The sequence below is a fragment of the Molothrus ater genome, chromosome 12 (assembly GCF_012460135.2).
Source record: "Molothrus ater isolate BHLD 08-10-18 breed brown headed cowbird chromosome 12, BPBGC_Mater_1.1, whole genome shotgun sequence".
Classification (NCBI taxonomy): Eukaryota; Metazoa; Chordata; class Aves; order Passeriformes; family Icteridae; genus Molothrus; species Molothrus ater.
This window is the reverse complement of record NC_050489.2, coordinates 19772928-19789539: the sequence shown is the minus strand read 5'-3', so window position 1 is coordinate 19789539 and position 16612 is coordinate 19772928. Positions and strand designations below refer to the sequence as shown.

The 16612-nt window shown below is 60.0% G+C and overlaps 3 protein-coding genes across 6 annotated transcripts in view; 2 read left to right on the top strand and 1 right to left on the bottom strand.

The window, feature by feature from the left end:
* The window catches only part of GALNS (galactosamine (N-acetyl)-6-sulfatase), a 49336-nt gene extending 43128 nt beyond the window's left edge, over window positions 1–6208 (top strand). Inside the window, exons 15-17 of one of the 4 annotated variants that reach the window (XR_004980968.1) lie at window positions 1086–1148; window positions 3954–4214; window positions 6125–6199. The gene's annotated coding sequence lies outside the window, so the exon portion shown is untranslated. Of the gene's footprint in view, window positions 1–488; window positions 1730–3953; window positions 4215–6124 lie in introns of those variants that run through there. The other 3 variants (XR_004980965.1, XR_004980967.2, XR_004980964.2) reach the window with 3 other exon arrangements.
* Window positions 4525–9609, top strand: APRT (adenine phosphoribosyltransferase). Its single transcript, XM_036390159.2, has 5 exons — window positions 4525–5492; window positions 6125–6228; window positions 7211–7344; window positions 8140–8218; window positions 8556–9609. The coding sequence occupies exons 1-5, from the start codon at window positions 4834–4836 to the stop codon at window positions 8696–8698; spliced, it is 1119 nt and encodes a 372-aa protein (XP_036246052.1). The 5' UTR covers window positions 4525–4833; the 3' UTR covers window positions 8699–9609.
* Window positions 9610–11137: 1528 nt separating this feature from the next.
* On the bottom strand, window positions 11138–15764 carry CDT1 (chromatin licensing and DNA replication factor 1). Its single transcript, XM_036390143.1, has 10 exons — window positions 15349–15764; window positions 14800–14964; window positions 14507–14712; window positions 14097–14291; window positions 13858–14006; window positions 13509–13612; window positions 13129–13317; window positions 12535–12669; window positions 11928–12129; window positions 11138–11846 (listed from the first exon to the last, which is right to left on the bottom strand). The coding sequence occupies exons 1-10, from the start codon at window positions 15715–15717 to the stop codon at window positions 11683–11685; spliced, it is 1878 nt and encodes a 625-aa protein (XP_036246036.1). The 5' UTR covers window positions 15718–15764; the 3' UTR covers window positions 11138–11682.
* Between the last annotated feature and the right edge of the window lie 848 nt (window positions 15765–16612).

The following is a 16612-nucleotide window of genomic DNA, read 5'->3' as shown; positions in this document are numbered from 1 at the left end:
CTCTCCCAGATTCACCTCCTGGATCATGGCACTGATGGGGTTAAAAATAACTTGGTTTGTTTTCCTGGAATCATTTTTACCTGGATCAATCTCCCAGCCCACACGGTGCAGTTCAGAGGCTGGGGGGACCCAGGGCCAGCACAGGGGTGGGGATGGTGCCTGCAGCCCCCACTGCCCACTTGGGGCACAAAGTGGCCACATCTGCCCTTAAAAACCATCCTGAGCTGCAGCCCTGAAACTTCCCAGCTCGGGAACTGGGGCAGGAGTGGGGCTGGAGGGATTTCCTGCCCACTCAGGGACCTGCAGCAGCCAAACTGGTCTGGTGGTGGCTTCTGTTCTCCAGCAGAGACAGAAATGCCAAAGGAATGCTGAAGTTTGGGGCTGTGATGTTCCTTTCTTTATGTTTATTATACTGAGCGCTAAAAGCTCCATCGCTTCCTGGCCTAAGAGTCCAAAGAATTTCTTTCTTGCCTTTAATTTCCAATTAGCTGAGCCTCTCAAGCCTCCCAGCTCTGCCCCTGAGGCTCTGTTATCATCCCACCCTCCGTGCAGAGAAGCTTCTGAAATGGATGGAACTAATAATGGTGGAGGAGCTCGGGCTGCACTTCAGGCTCTGGAGCCTTGAATTCAAATCCTGCAGCGACAAATGGATTATTTCCGTGGCAAATAGCTCCCTGGGGAGCAGCAATTTGGGGAGCTGAATGCTGGAACTGGGAAGCTGCAGATCAATTCCCAACACTTGGAGCCAAGGTTAATGCCCTGCAAACTGCCCTGAGTGCAGCAGTGAGGAGAGCACGGCCCTGCCTGGCCAAGGGGGCCTCAGGAATGTTCCAAGGGAAAATGGGGAATTCTGGAACCAGGGAAGTGAGTGAGTCCCATGGATTTGCTGGAAAAACCTGGGGGCTGTTCTGGGGCAGTCACAGTGGGATTTGACTACAAGAAGTGGAAGGAGGCTGTGGGACTTGGGACAGTGGCAGCTCCCATTCCTTCACCTCCAGCCCTTCCCAGACACCAGGGACAGCATCCCAAAATTCCTGTTTCACATCAAGGATCTCCTCAAGGTTGGACACTCTTATTCTCCCCAGTGACAACAGCTTTGAAATAACCCCATGAAAGAATTCCAGCAGCTCAAGAAGGACCTGTGGAAGGTGAGAACTGAACAGAGTTTGTGGGGGAGGAAGGTTTGGGGTGCTGGGAGGTGATTTCTGGCTGCAGAGTCCCCAGCAGCCTCTGGAGCACAGGGAGAAATCCCTCCCCAGGGACCCTGTCCTTGTCCTCAGCACTGGGAAGCTTTACAAACTAAACACGCTTTTATTCTCTTAAGAGTTCCTTTGCTTGTTCAGCTTCCAAATAACTGTTCTGCAGTTAGAATGGCCTGTTTTCCATCTCTCCTAGCAGTTAGAATACTTGGAAATTGACTTTTCCTTTTGTTTTCTGGTAGCACTGGATGTTTGTGGTGGTTGACTGTCAAACCATGACAATGTTTTTCTATGTTATCAGGAGGCGACACTGTGGTGCCCCTTGAATTAAACTGTCAGGTTTTAAGAACAGCTCTAAGGGAAGAACTGCAATCCCATTTTGGGTTCTTTTCTCCTTTGGAAAATGGCTATTTTAAACACCAAGGCTCCATTTGCCTGTTTCCTTTATATTCCCTTCCACCATTTAAAGTTTTCTTGTTGCTTGAAGCCTAGTTGGGATTATATAAATCCTAAATAAAGGTGGATCCGTAGCCAGAAGCTTGTGGTCTTTTAGGAGGGAGAAAAAGCCTCTGCCTTCCAGCTTCTGCAGAGAGGAAATCTGGCAGCTCAGAGGGCCTTTGTCCCTCTTGGAGTCACTTAACACCCTCTGGGTGACAGGAGCTTGGTAGCACAATTGCCAGCTGAAAGGGAGAGCAGATAAAAGCCAGCAGCGAGGAATTCCAGCCAAATCCATTAGTTCTGGATCAGACACAAAACCCAGGCTGGCCAGGGGAGAGAGAGGAGTTTTGTGTCTTCTCCAAGGGCCTGATCCAACCTGCTGCAGCAGGCAGGAGGTGCTGCCTTGGGCTCCCAGGGAGGCAGAGCTGGATCACTTTTTTTTTTTTCCTATGCTTTTCCCTCTTTTAGGGGGACAAAACCAGGTCTGAGGCTTCCATCCCAAGCCCAGGATCTGGCTGGGGAGCTGCATTCTTCTGGTGTTGAAATAAGATATTTCAAATTTGTTGTTGGGTTTTTTTTGGGTTTTGTTTTTTTTTTTAAGGGTTTAAAGTGCATGAGTTTCCTCAGCTGAGATTGAAACATTCCAGTGGATTTGCAGGGAATTTTTTGTGCTCGTTTTCCCTCGTGGAAGGGGGATGTTGAAATTCGGGGCATTTTGTTCCACTTCACACTGAAGTGTTAAAATCCTGAACGGAACAGAAACTTCCAGGCTCAGCACAGCTCTTTAATTGCCTGGTTAAGCTGATTAAAGTCAGTTCCCAGGCTTTTACATTCCCAGTTTCTGTGCTCCCTGGCTAATAACACCTCTGCTATCAGGATCTCAAAGCACTTTTAAATCACTGATGGTGTCCAGAAAAGAGCAAAGCCAGAGTTCCCTGGGGGGATGCAGATTCCAGGTGCTGATTCCTCTGCCAGGCACGGAGCACTCAGAGCCACGAGCGGATGTGGAGTCACCTCCCGGGTGATATTCCAGAGCCCTTTGACATCACATTTGGAAAGGGGTCCTAGGAAAGTTCTTTGCAGATGGAAATTGCAGTAGGAGTCAGCAGTGTTGTTTGAAAGGTGGAACAATCACAGGGAAAACTGATTTCCTTGGGGTGTTCCAGTCCAGTGTGTGCTGGTGGGTGCAGTTGGAATCCTTGGAGATGGGGGATAAATGAGGAGTCCAACAGGAATCTCAGGAATGTTGTCTTTTAACCATGGTTTCTGGCAGCTGGGTCACTGCAAGTCCAGTTTGGTGGAACCTCTGTGCCCTTCCCAGCAGAGCAGATGGGGACAGACTGATCCCACATCCAGGAGGGGAGCACTCAGTGGGGACACTCAGCAGCTCATCCCGCTGAAGGTTTGCCAGGGCTTGCTTGGGATGAGAGGCCTGGGAACCTCACTCAGCCTCCAGGGCAATGTGGTGGAGTCTCCTGCAGCGAGGGTGGGATCGTGGGGGGGTCACAAACAGGACAGGGGTGACACAGACCCCCTCGTTCCAGCCCCTCTGTTAGTGAGAGGCAGAAGCAGAGCTGCCTGGCAGGCTGTAAAGATCCTTTTTCCCAGGAAATAAACTCCTGCTTATTTATTTCCACGAGTAGGCAGATAAATTCCATCAGCAATTCCATCTGCCAGGAAGAAGAGGAGTTGCTGGAACAGCTCCTTGTCCAGTGCTGTGCTGTAAGGTCAGCAGAGGAACCCGTCCAGCTCCCCTGCAAGGCCCTGTCCTTCCTTCCTCCCCCTTTGCTGCCCTGCAACAGCTGCCCAAGAGGATCCTTCTGGTGCCAAAGAGATAATCTGAGTTCAGGGAAAGTCTCAGTTTGTGGGGGAATGGTTGTGGAGGGAGCACGCGCTGGCTCTGGCAGCAGAGGGAGTTAACCTTAACAGGAGTTGGGGTTGTGCAGCCTCAGCAGCTCCAGGGGGACCTGAGGGCTCTGTCCAGTGCCTGGAGAGGCTCTGAGAGAGCTGGACAGGGACTGGGGACAAGGGCCAGGGTAAGGGGGAATGGCTGCCCCAGAGGGCAGGGTTAGATGGGATATAAGGGAGAAATTCCTCCCTGGGAGGGTGGGCAGGCCCTGGCACAGGGTGCCCAGAGAAGGGTCCAAGGCCAGCCTGGACAGGGCTTGGGGCACCCTGGGACAGTGGAAGTGTCCCTGCCATGGCAGGGGCTCTCCAGAGGGTGTGGGTGAAGTTTTTCCCAGTCACAGCTCTCGGCAGCAAACACTGAGCTCAGCCAGGGGTGTCACAGGCTCCAACTGCTTCTGCTTTCCACAGCGAGCCGTGCCTGGACGGGTTTGGAGCAGATCCAAGGTGTATTTGCTAATGGAAGAGGAGCTCTGAACTCATTTGGTGGATTTTGCATGGCCAAACAACATTCAGCACCAGGAGATGGGAGATGGGAGCTGTGGGAGCTCCCTGCCCTGCCCAGGGCTCGGTGACACCAGGAGCTGTTGGAGGACCTGGGGCTGTGTTGTTGTCCCTCATCCCAACCAACGAGTTTAACAAACACTGAACGACTCCAGGAGTTCACACGAGGTGATGAGGGATGGGAAAGCAGGAAACAGTGGAGTCCTGAGGAGTTTGCTGTCTGTGTTGTGCTGAGCAGGGTGAGGGCATGCAAATGGAACCCCCAGGCAGGGAGCACCTTTCTGAGGCTGGGGTCAGGCAGGGAAATCCAGCTCCACACGGAGCAGGTCCCTGGGAGCTCTTCAGAGGGGAGCCTGGGGCTCCATCCACTGCTGTGCCAGGGCTCCATGGCCCTGGGAAGTGCAGCTCCATGCACCAGGGTATCAGGGCTCCATGGCCCTGGGAAGTGCAGCTCCATGTGCCAAGGGTACCAGGGCTCCATGGCCCTGGGAAGTGCAGCTCCATGCACCAGGGTTATCAGAGCTCCATGGCCCTGGGAAGTGCAGCTCCATGCACCAGGGTTATCAGAGCTCCATGCACAGGGAGATTTGGGCTCTGTGCATGAAGTGTCAGAGCTCCACACACTGGGGGTATCAGTGCCTCGTGTCCTGGGGTACCAGACCTTCACTGGGGGGCTGGGGGCTCTGGGATAGCTCCATGTCTGGAGTATCAGACCTCCTTGCACCAGGAATCTGGGGCTCTGTGCATGGGGATACCAGAGTTCCGTGTGCCTGGGGGGTGATGCTCTATGATCCAGCGTACCAGAGCTCCAAATTCCGGGGGGACTGGGGCTCAATGCCGTGGGGTACCAGAAGCCCAAATACGGGGTGGACTGGGGCTCAATGCTCTGGGATACCGGAGCTCCAAATACCGGAGGGACTGGGGCTCCAATGCCCCGGGGTGCCAGAGCCCCAAATACCGGGGGATATGGATGCTCAATGCCCCGGGGTACCGGAGCCCCAAATACCGAGGGGCTGGGGCTCCGGTACCCCGGGATACCGGAGCCCAGATACTGGGGGCATGGATGCTCCGCACTCCGGGGTACCGGAGCCCCAAATATCGGGGGGACCAGGGCTCAATGCCCCGGGGTACCGGAGCTCCAAACAGCGGGGGGACTGATGCTCAATGCTGCGGGATACCGGAGCTCCAAGCACCGGGGGCACGGATGCTCCATGCCCCGCAGTCCCACACACCCGCAGGTCCCCAGGCCACAGCCGCTCCCTGCCCCGGTGCCCGCCCGCTCCGGTACCGCCCCCGTCCCGCCCCGCCCGGCCCGTTCCGGCCTGCGGGGAGCGGAGCGGCGACGGCTGCGCACGGCGGGGCCGCCATGAGCGACGAGCGGCTGCGCCGGGTGCGCGACCGCGTCCGGCCCTTCCCGGACTTCCCCGAGCCCGGCGTGCTGTTCCGGTGAGACCGGGACGGGAACGGGATGGGATCGGGAACGGGATGGGACGGGGACGGGATGGGATCGGGAACGGGGATGGGATCGGGGAGGAAACTGGGGTTGGAACCAGGACAGGGCATGGGGCCGGGAATGGAGGCAGGACCAGGGCTGGAAGTGGGGATGGGAGCAGGGCTGGAGCCGGGCCGGGGACTCACTGCCAGCTCCTGTCCGCGCTGCCCATCCCTGGCCCCGGCAGCACCAGGCAGGGCCCTTTCCTGGGCTCGGGAGCCTTCCCTGGGCCCGGGAACCTTCCCTGGGATCAGGAACCTTCCCTGGGATCAGGAGCCTTCCCCTGGGATCAGGAACCTTCCCTGGGATCAGGAGCTTTCCCTGGGATCAGGAACCTTCCCCTGGGATCAGGAGCCTTCCCCTGGGCTCAGGAGCTTTCCCTGGGATCAGGAACCTTCCCTGGGATCAGGAGCCTTCCCCTGGGCTCAGGAGCTTTCCCTGGGATCAGGAACCTTCCCTGGGCTCAGGAGCCTTCCCCTGGGATCAGGAACCTTCCCCAGGCCCAGGAGCCTCCCCTGATCTCGGGAGCTGAGCATTTCCAGAGCAGCCCCGCGGGTGCCTCACCCCCTGCCCTCCCTCGTTGCAGGGATATCAGCCCCTTGCTGAAGGATCCTGTGGCCTTCAGGACTTTGATTGATCTTCTGGAGGATCATGTGAGGGCGTCTTTCCCAAAAATCGACTTCATTGTGGGTGAGTGCTGGTTGAACAGCCCTGAGCAGTGTGTCCCGGGTGGGAAGTGTGGGGTGGCCCTTGGGGAATGTTGTAGCCCTTGGACACAGAAGTCACCTGAACATTGGCCTTTGTCACAAGGTAACACCAGGACAGTTTCTACCCTTCACCTCCTGCTGTCGTTTTCTGAAATGCTGGTGTGGGATGTGGCAGGTGCCCTTTGACACTTCTGTGCCAGTTGCATAATTCATTGTTGAAAAGGAGGGGGCACACAGAGCCTGCAGTGTCCCCACGCTGTCCCCAGGGCAGGCAGGCCCTGTCCCAGCTGGTTTCCCTCAGGGAGCCTTTCAAGGCCAGCACAAATGGCCTTGGTGGCCAGAACACCTCAGCTCACCTGGCCAGGTGCTGAGGAAGAGGAAGGCAGTGCTTGGGCTGGGCCACAGCCAAAGGGGCACAGACCAGACCTGGCCCAGGTGAGATAAGTGAAGTCTGCCCAGAGGTGCAGAGTTCCTGCTCATGTGGCTGGACTGATACCAGGGCCCTGCTGCCTTTATCTCTAAGGAAAAAGGTCAGAGGGGAGGGAAATGGGCTCTTAGGGCCAGCAGCAGCAAATGTGGGTGAGAACAGGAGTGTGGGCTGTGATTTCAACCCTCAGCAGTGACTTGAAGAGCAAATTGCTTTTAGAATGGGAGGATAAAACAAGGGAGTTGTGCCAAGACCCTCCCCCAGTGAAATGGCTCCAGTCTGAGTGATAGGACAAGAGGAAAAGGCCTCAGGTTGTACCTGGGGGGGGGGGGTTAGGTTGGGTATCAGGGAATATTAATTCCCTGAGAGGGTGTGAGGTGTTGGAACCGGCTGCCCAGGGCAGCAGTGGAGTCACCATTCCAAAAAACACGTGGATGTGGCCTTGGCTGGGAAACGGTTGGACTTGATGGTGTTGGAGGCGTTTTCCAAGGTGAATGATTCCTGATTGCCTGATTGCCTGTTCCTGCTGTGCCCCCAGGCCTGGACTCCCGGGGGTTCCTCATCGGGACCCCCCTGGCGCAGAGGTTGGGCATCGGCTTCGTGCCCGTGCGGAAAAAGGGGAAACTGCCTGGTGCCACTGAATCCATCTCCTACAGCCTGGAATACGGCAAGGCAAGGCCTGGGAGCAGCAGGGGCTCACACTGGGGGTCCAGGGGGGCTAAACCCGCGGGGAGGGGGTCCCAGGCTGGGTTCTGATGACCTGGCACCAGCCCTGGGAGCGGCGCTGAGCCGCAGCCGCTCCGTTTGTGCCCACGGGTGATGTTCGGTGCTGTGCTGTGATTCTTCTCAGGGGGGTGGTGCTCAGACCTGGTGCTAAATGGCTTTCTTTGGCTTGAATCCAGGGGCATGACCACGGAGAGTGTCCCCCACTCTGGCAGTAAGTGCTGTAAGTCAGAGCTGTCCCGCATGGCTTCCCCCATCCCGCCCCGTAACCCGCGGCTGCTCCGGGGGCTGAGCCTCAGCCTGTGCTACTCCCACTAGGAACTAACAGCAGCAGAACCCCCAAAGCCAGGCCTAAGCCATGAGATTGTTTGGGCCAACTGAGCTCATGTGACGCATCCAAACAGGTGCCAGTTTGGATCTGGCTCTAGGCAGAGCTCCCCAGTGCATGACAGGAGATTTTCCTTGCTGGAGAGCTGCTCTGGGATAAGATTCCACCATAACTCACACGATGAAAGTTCAGGATCTTGGTGTGCCAGCAGGTTGGCCCAGCAATCCCCTCCCTGCTCTGTGTTTCTGTGGCGCTCCCCTGTAGCTGGAATTTGTGGGGGTTTTTGGGATTTTAGGTGCTGAGTGTTTATGCTGATGTCTCTGAGGACTTGTCTGTGTTCCAGCATGAACCAGCAGCTCGTGAGGGGCTTCTCTCCAAGGCCACACTAAACCAAAGCTGCTCTTTGCTCCCTGCAGGCTGAGCTGGAAGTCCAGAGCGATGCTGTGGAGCCAGGACAGAAAGTGGTGATTGTGGATGACCTGCTGGCAACTGGAGGTGAGGGAAGCACGAGTGATCCTGTACACCTGAGTGCATGCAATCATGGAATGGCTGGGGGGGATAAATCTGGAGGTGAGGGAAGCACGAGTGATCCTGTACACCTGTGTGCATGCAATCATGGAATGGCTGGGGGGGGATAAATCCCATCCAGCCCCACCCCTGCCATGGCAGGGACACCTCCTACTGTCCCAGGCTGCTCCAAGCCCCATCCAGCCTGGCCTTGGGCACTGCCAGGGGTATCCACACCTCTCTGTACCCTCAGCCTGGCAGCAGCAGGGGTGGCTGTGGGGTGGGGGTGCCCCTGGAGTGAGGATGTTTCTGCTCCCCTCCACAGGTACCATGCGTGCTGCCTGCGAGCTGCTGAAGAGGCTGAAGGCTGAAATCCTGGAGTGCCTGGTGATCATAGAGCTGAAAGCCCTGAAAGGGTCAGAAAAGCTCAACTCCATCCCTTTCTACTCCCTGCTGCAGTATGACTGAGCAGCAGCAGGGAGGAGGGAGCACTGGGAACAAGTCTGGGGCTGTGTGTAGTGACTGGCTGTCACAGGGGGGTGGGGAGGGGGTTAAACACAGGTTTTGAGCATGGCCAGATGCTCTTCAATCCTAAATTTCCCAAGCACTGTGTTGGGTGTAATGATCCCTTTTGGAGTTCATCCTTTCAGGAAGAACAGGCAGATTGACTGGGGGGGATGGAGACCAAGATGTAGCTTCTCTGAATCTGTGGTTTTTAGGAGACCAAAGTGACAATATTGCTGCTGAGGCAGGAGAGCTCTGCCAGGGCACCAGCATCCCCTGGGCTGGGCTGTCAGCCTCCAAGGAACCTGCTGAAAAATTCCCAAAGAAACACAGGAGATGGGCAAAAAGCAATTATTTCTGTAAAGGACAAATCCTGCTGTATTTGACCTCGGGATGGGCTGGTGCTCTGTGCTGTCACTCACACCAGAATAAGCTGCTCTTACACCAGGGCTGTGCTTGTTCAGGAGAACGAGGTGCCTGCTGTGTCCTTAAATCAGGATGGTGCTGCTGTGGGATGAGCCCAGTCAGTGTTTTCCTTCCCTGGACACCCCAGGCTCCTTTTGTTCAGCACAGTTCCCCATCTCCTGCACCACATCCCACTCCTGTGCTGCTGCTTCCCCTCTGCTGGGCCATCAGAGCCTGCCCTGGTGGGAGTTTGGTGCCAGGTGAGGCCCCAGGAGAGGTGTTGCAGTGGTCTCAGGTGTGTGAGGGGGGGTTGGAGATGCTTCCTCCAGCACGGTTCAGTTTGCTCACAGCTAAATCCCTGTGTGCCAAAACTTCCACAAGCCTGAAACCATCAGGGACTGTGTCCCTGGCCCAGCAGGGACTGGACTCAAGGGTTAAAATAAACATTGATGTATTTTTATATTTCCTAAGCTGTCTCAGAGCTGTTCTTGCAGTGGCTGAAGCTGTGAATGACCCATGGCAGTGTCTCCCTGCAGCCCCAGCTGGTCAGTGGGGCAAGGCTGTGCTGTGAGCTCTCCCTTATCCCCCAAATGCTTGGAATTGTTTCCCAGGGAGCATTCAGGTACCTTTTCTTTACTTTGCACCCACCTCTGGCTGCAGAGGCTTGGTCAGCTCAGCTCCCCTTCCCCATCTAGCACCTGGGGCCACCTCCCAGCCAGCCCCATCCACTTGGAAGGACCATTCCAGCTATTTCCATCCCCATCTCCTGAAAAGCCCCTTCAGCACTGCTCAGTTTGCACTGAGGAACACAATTCCCTGGGCACCAGGCTGCCCCAGGGGAGCCAGGGCAGGCAGCACCTCACAGCCTTGGCACCAGGACAGGGTCCCTGCTGCGGGGGAGGAGGGAAAATCAATTCCACCCCAGAGAGCCATGGAAAGCAGCTGCGTGCCGGGGAAGCAGCGTCAGCCCCGCCAGTGCCAGCAGGTGACATCAGGGAACGTGGGGACGGTGCCTTGGCCCTGGCTGGGCTGCCAGCAGCCCCTGATGTCATCTGCTTGGGGAGACCAGGCTGGGCAGGGGCGGCTTCCAGGTGGGAGAAGGGTTTTGTCCCGAGGAGCAGGAGGGTTTCGTCCCGAGGAGCAGAGGGTCTCGTCCCGAGGAGCAGGAGGGTTTCGTCCCGAGGAGCAGAACAGGAGCTGGCTGGGAGCTCTCCTGGGATGTGAGTGTGGCTGCCAGCTGCTGATTCCAGCTCCTTTCCAGTCCTGCTCCACTCCAGCTGCTGCAATCCAGCTCTTTCCCACCGCAGTGAGGTCCCTGAGCGTGGCTGAGAGCCCAGCCTGCCTCAGGAGCCCCCAGCCTCACACCCAGGCCCTGGACTAAGGTTAAGCCCTTCTCCTCCTCCCTGGAAACTGGGCACAGCTGGGCTGCACAGGCAAGCAGGGGCCTGGAGGAGGAGGAAGAGGAGGAAGGCCTCTTGCTCCCTCAGGAAGTGCTGTGGGATCTCAGCTGCTGCCAGACTCCAGCCCAGCACTTAAGGTGAGGAATCTGCCCAAGAGCAGCGTGGGATGAGAGGATGAGGGAGCCCCCTCTCCCTGCAGGTCCCTGGTGTCCCCAGCTCCAGCCAGGCTTGGGGAGCAGTGTGAGGTGTGCCTGACACGGCCTTGGGCAGCTCCCACCCCGACCTGGGCACAGAGCCAGCCCAGCACCTCTGTGCCATCCTCACCCTCTTTGTCCCTCTTCCCAAGCCACTTCAGCCTGAGTGGCCTGGGACTTCCCCTGGGAAAAACCAACCCTGGATCCCTGTCAGCCCTGCCTGCCCCTGTCCCTGCAGCAGCTGCTCCCCCAGCCCCATCTACAAAAGCTGCATTCAGCTCCCTGCAAACCCACGCTCACTTTTTCCAGTGAGTTTTTCTCCAGGAGCTGGATGAGGAGCCAGCCCTTCCCGGCGCCAATTGCCATGGAGAACCACGAGACAGGCAGCAAGGAAGAGCACTGGGTTAACACAAGTCAACTATATTTAAAACATTTAATACAAATGTGTTTTGACAAGTCCTGCAGTTGTTTCCAGTGAGGACTGGAAGATGTGTTTTCCCTCCCTTAAAAACACAACGAGGCCCGAAGCTCCAGAAACATCAATTTGTGACTTTTTCTCACACTCCTTCCTGCCTGTCACCCTCTCAGCCTGCCCTGTTCTGCCTTCACCCCACCAGGACCCAGTTAATGGAAGAAACCTCTGAAATTGGACCTTCAGGAGACCCCTCATGCATTGAACCTTCAGGAGAACCAGAAAAGGTAGAAGAAAAGGTTCCTCAGAGGTTAGGGTTGCTTTCATCACCACCCCAGGACATGGGATTGCTCCAGGACTAGGGGACCTACACTCCTCACAGCTCCCACCACAGGATCAGTTAAATTAAGGCATTTTGCCCTTCCTCAGCCACCCGAGGACGAGCCTCCCTCCAGCCCACCCCAGAACCCAGAGCGCTGTCGGGATTTGCTACATTCGAGGAGATTGCACAGAAAAAACCCCAGCCCTGAGGGGAGCTCAGAGGGCTCCAGCCTCCTTGGCCGCCTTGTTGAGCCTCTCGGTGACGAGGCCCAGGTCCTTCTCTTTGTCCAGCTTGACGTAGACGTCCGTCCTGAGGGCGTGGACGCCCACCCAGTCGGGCAGGAGCTCCGCAAAGAGCCGCACGTGTTTCTCCATCTCACCTGCAGCCGGGAGCAGCGGGGTCAGCACTGGGCTCCCCACAGCCCCTTCCTCCTCCCGCAGAGACCCCCCAAAATCCCTACCTGGTGCCACCAGCTCGGGGCAGCTGTCAGCCAGGCGGGCGCAGAGCAGCTCCATGCTGAGCGCCGGCTTCTTCTCGGCCACGAAGACGCCGCGCAGGAGGCGCGCCATGGCCGGCAGCCGCGCCAGCCGCGCCGCCCGCTGCTCCTGCCGCGCGTCCCGGGTCAGCAGCGCCGCCAGCCGCGCCGCCTCCTTCGCCCGCACCTGACACAGGGACACCCACCCTGAGCGCGGGCAGCACCCCCAGGGGATGAGCTGGGCACGGGCAGTGCCCCCAGGGGATGGGCTGGGCACAGGGAGCACCCCCAGGGGACGGGCTGGGCACGGGCAGCAGCCCCAGGGGACGGGCTGGGCACAGGCAGCACCCTCAGCCCCAGCACAGAGCGACTCACCCGCTCCAGCAGCCCCTGGGACACCCACCCTGAGCACAGGCAGCAGCCCCAGGGGGCGGGCTGGGCACAGGGAGCGCCCCCAGGGGATGGGCTGGGCACAGGGAGCACCCTCAGCCCCAGCACAGAGCGACTCACCCGCTCCAGCAGCCCCTGGGACACCCACCCTGAGCACGGGCAGCGCCCCCAGCCCCGTGTGAGGCCCAGCACAGTGACTCACCCGCTCCAGCAGCCCCTGGGACACCCCTCTGAGTGCGCTGGAGGTGCTGGCAGGGGCTGGGGCTTTGGAAAGTGCTGGCTCCCCCGCACTGGCTTCGGCCGTTCTGAGGGCCAGGTTGGCAAGAGCTTTTTCCATCTGCTCATGTGGAAGAGGGAGGAGGAGTTGGGTTACAGTTCAGGCTGGAGGAAGGAGAAGTTTCCCCTCTGCCGCCCCCGCTGTCACCCGGCAGCCCAGGATCCCAGCCCAGTGATCCTGATCCATCCTGCCTGCACACAGGAGCTTGGGGGGCTTCATGGAATGGTCTGGGTGAGAAAGGACTGGAAGCTCTTCTCATTTGCAGCCCCCTGCCATGGCAGGGACACCTTCCACTAGCCCAGGTTGTTCCAAACCCCAATGTCCAGCCTGGCCATGGGCACTTCCAGGGCTCCAGGGGCAGCCACAGCTTCTCTGGGCACCCTGTGCCAGGGCCTGCCCACCCTCCCAGCCAGGAATTCCTTCCCAATATCTCATCTAACCCTGCTCTCTGGCAGTGGGAAGCCACCCACACCTTCCCAGAGGTGGCAGAGACAGAGCCAGCCCCTGGCCCTGGCTCACCTTGGGGCTCAGCATGCCCCGGGCCGTGCTCAGCACCTCCTGGGCCGTGCTCAGCCTGTCCTCCTGCGGCGGCCGCGGCAGCTCCGCGGGGCTGATGTCTGGCACCTCATCCACGTTGAAGCGGGGATGCCACCGGGTCAGCTTCTCCTCTGGCACCACCATGGGAGGGCTGAGGGCAGCCAGGAATGCCTGGAGAAGGGTGAGAGCTGCGTCATGGCACCAGGAATGCAGAGGCAGCCACTGCCCTGCGCTCCCAGCACAGCTTGGTGACACAGGGAGCGAATTCAGAGCCCGCCTCCAAGAGGAACCTCCGTGTCCTTCAGCCTGGATGGCACCAGTGACAACCCCAGAGCAGGCAGGGGGTGCCAGGTGCCCCTCACCTTGTGGTGCTCCCTGACAATGTTGACCAGGTTGCGGTGGAATTCCCTCCGGCGCTCCAGCAGCCGCGACGCCGACAGGTGCGGGCGCCCATCCACCTTCTCCTCTGCCAGGAGGGACACGAGTGTCACCCACAGAGCCCAGCAGGGCACAAACCACGGCAGCCTCGGGAAGGACAGGACCAGAGCCCTGCCACGGAGCTGAGTCGCTGCCTCAGGACGTTCTCCCTCCTGTCCCAAACCTGTTTCCCACTTCCAACACGTTCAGGGGATCCATTTAATGGACCAAGCAGAGCATCCCTATGGATTCAGGGATCAGCCAGGACTGAGCATACTCCAAAACCATCCATACCTTCCCCCAGGACTGGCTCCAGCGTGAGCTGATACTCAGACTTCTTCTTCCCGCCGCTGCCGAAGGTGGGGACGTTCTTCTCCTGGCGCAGCCGGTACGAGCTGGGATACACAGCCTTGATCTGCCCCAGGTGCTGCTCCTCAAACTGCCTGTGACAGCACCACAGGGGTTGGGAACGCCCAGAGCTGCAGCTGGGACCCCGAAAGGGGCTGCTGGGACCCCGAAAGGGGCCAGCTCACCTGCGCATCATGTCCTGCACGCCCTGCTTGACCTTGGCGAAGGTGACGGTCTCGGCGCGGTTGAAGAGCATCCCGGTGATGGTGTCCACGCTGCGGAACATCTCTGCCAGCACCCGGAACTTGTAGGGCAGTGTCAGCCCCGGGGGCAGCTCCTGGGCCAGCGTGTGGAACCGCTGGTACGCCGGGGGCTTCTGCCTGCGGGGAAGGACAGGACGGGGTCAGGGCCCTGCTGCTGACACCGTGCCCGCCTCCCACCCCATCCCAAAGCCCTTCTCTGGGGTGGTACTGGGGTCACGTCACCTGTGACACTGGTGTCACAACGCTCAGAGTCCCCACAGCCCTCAGACCCCCGCAAAACCACTTCAGGGCTGTGGCAGCCCCCTCAAACCCCCCCTGCAGCTGCTCCTCACCCGGTCTCTGCCCCCGGAGCTGCTGCCCCGGTGTCCCCAGCCCCGGTGTCCCCGGTGGCCGCTCTCCTCTGCCGGACGCGCAGCTCCAGCTGCCGCACACGCTCCAGGCGGCTCCGCAGGTCACTGCTGGTCCCGCTGGGGACAGAGGGGACCTGGCCCGGCACCTTCATCCTCTGCAGGCGGCCCTGCAGCTCGGCCACGTCCTCCTGGGCAGGGAGGGGACACAGGGTCAGAGCGGGACACGCGGCACCGAATCCACCCGCGCCGGGAGCAGAGCCGGGATCAGCCCGTACCCGCTGCAGGCGCCGGGCCGGCCCCGGGGATCCTGGGCTGGGCTCTGTCCCCGTGTCCTGCCCACGGCACGGGGAGCCGCTGGTGCTGGCCGGGGGAGACGCGGCCGGGTCCCGTGACAGCGGTGTCGGGGGGCGAGGAGTGGCCAGAGGCGAGGAGCTGGTGGCCTGCAAGAGAGAGGAGAGTTAGGGACTGTCCGGGGAGCTCACCCACCCTTCCCCTGTGCCCCCCGAAGTCTTGCACGGGGAGGGGGAGCCATAGAAGCGTCTGCAATAGGAGCAGGGGGCAAGCCCGGGGGGCTGAAGGGGGCGAATTGTGGGGTTCGTGCACTTGGGGCAGTCTGGGTTCCGGGTGAGGGGGCGATTGTGAATCAGGAGAAGGCGAGGCAAGTTTGGGGGGTCCTGCACGGGGAAAAGGGATCGAACGCGGGGCTGTTGTTTTCTGGTTCCACACGCACCCATCCGCTCCCCCACCCCTTTATCCTCCCCCATCCCATTTCAGGGCCGCATCGCAGAGGAAGCGGCGCATCCCCGACCCCGCCATCTCCCTACCGCTCCCGGAGACCCCGGCTGCGCATCCCGGGGCAGCTCCAGCCTCTTCCGCGCTGACTTCCCGCTCGGTTCCCCGAGCCGGGCCCCGACCGGCGACCCCGCTTCCATCTCCCGGCGGCTCCGTTTCCTGCCCGCCAGGCCCCGCAGCGCCGGGGAGCCCCCGCGGGCCGGGGTGCGCGGCGAGCCGGGCAGCGGCAGCGAGCGGCCGCTGAGCCCCGCCGGGACACCATCCTTCTCCTCCTCCTCCTCCCGGTGCACCGGGGAACCGGCGAGGGCGGCCTTGAGCAGGCGGCCGCCGCTGCGCTTGCCCAGGGCTCCGGTGGTCCCTTTTGTTTGGCCGAAGAAGTCGGTGAGGCGGAGCTGGGCCATGGCCACGGTCCTGGTCGCGGTCCCGGTTCCGATCTCGGTTCCGATCCCGGTCCCGGTTCTGATCCCGATCCCGATCCCGCTCCCAGGAACACGTGGGGCCGGTCCCGCGCGCTTCTCTCTTGGCGGGAGCCCGCGCGCCGAGGCCCCGCCCACCGGGGGCGGGCAGCGGTCACGTGATGCGGGTTTGGCGCCACTCGGCTCTTAAAGGGGCCGCGCCCCTCGGAGCGGTGCTGCACGTGGGGGTCCGGGGGGACCGGGACAGCTCCGGGGGACGGGGGGCTCCGGCCTCGCTGGGTCTGGGACCAGCTGAAGCGCCATGGGCAGGGATGGAGGTTGCCAACCCCGGCTGGGGCCGATGGGGGAAAAGCTGGGAACTTCCATTGGAATTGTGCTGGTGGTCACCTCCTGATCTGCTCTTCCCAGTGCACGTGGGGCCAATATCTGACTTGGAGCTCCATGGTGGCATGGGGACCCTCCAGGGTGCAGCCATGGGAACGAGAGGCTGTGGGGCACCTGCGTTGTCCCCCTGCCCGCCATTCCCTGCCCTGTGCTGTTGGCAGTGCCTGGAGCTGGGAGAAGCCTCTGGCCCATCACTGCCGGACCAGGCACTCAGCCGTGCCCACAGCACTTTATGGAGCCTCATGTGCCTCCCCCATCCCTCGTAAAACCTGAGTGAGGCTGGCAGAGTGCAGCAGGGCCGGATCCAGGCGGGCAGGGCAGGGCTCTGGGGTGCCATTCCCGGTGCCCATTTGCTTCCACAGCCTCCATTCCCTGCCTGGCTGCGCGTGCTCGGGGCTGCTGCGGGTGCTGCACCACCCTTTCCTGGATCCCTTCTGGTTGGGGGTGCAGTGGGGTGTGGGCAGGGGCAATTCCCATCTCCAAACATGGTGTTAGT

What these genes read in the sequence shown, in the direction of transcription:
- APRT (XM_036390159.2), top strand. Translation starts at nt 4,834, where the DNA reads ATGATCCAGCGTACCAGAGCTCCAAATTCCGGGGGGACTGGGGCTCAA. An exon ending in GAGCCCGGCGTGCTGTTCCG is followed by an intron (nt 5,493 to 6,124) that starts GTGAGACCGGGA and finishes CCCTCGTTGCAG; the next exon opens with GGATATCAGCCCCTTGCTGA. An exon ending in TGACCTGCTGGCAACTGGAG is followed by an intron (nt 8,219 to 8,555) that starts GTGAGGGAAGCA and finishes TCCCCTCCACAG; the next exon opens with GTACCATGCGTGCTGCCTGC.
- CDT1 (XM_036390143.1), bottom strand. Translation starts at nt 15,717, where the DNA reads ATGGCCCAGCTCCGCCTCACCGACTTCTTCGGCCAAACAAAAGGGACC. An exon ending in GCTCCGGGGGCAGAGACCGG is followed by an intron (nt 14,292 to 14,506) that starts GTGAGGAGCAGC and finishes CCTTCCCCGCAG; the next exon opens with GCAGAAGCCCCCGGCGTACC. An exon ending in TTGTCAGGGAGCACCACAAG is followed by an intron (nt 13,318 to 13,508) that starts GTGAGGGGCACC and finishes ACCCTTCTCCAG; the next exon opens with GCATTCCTGGCTGCCCTCAG.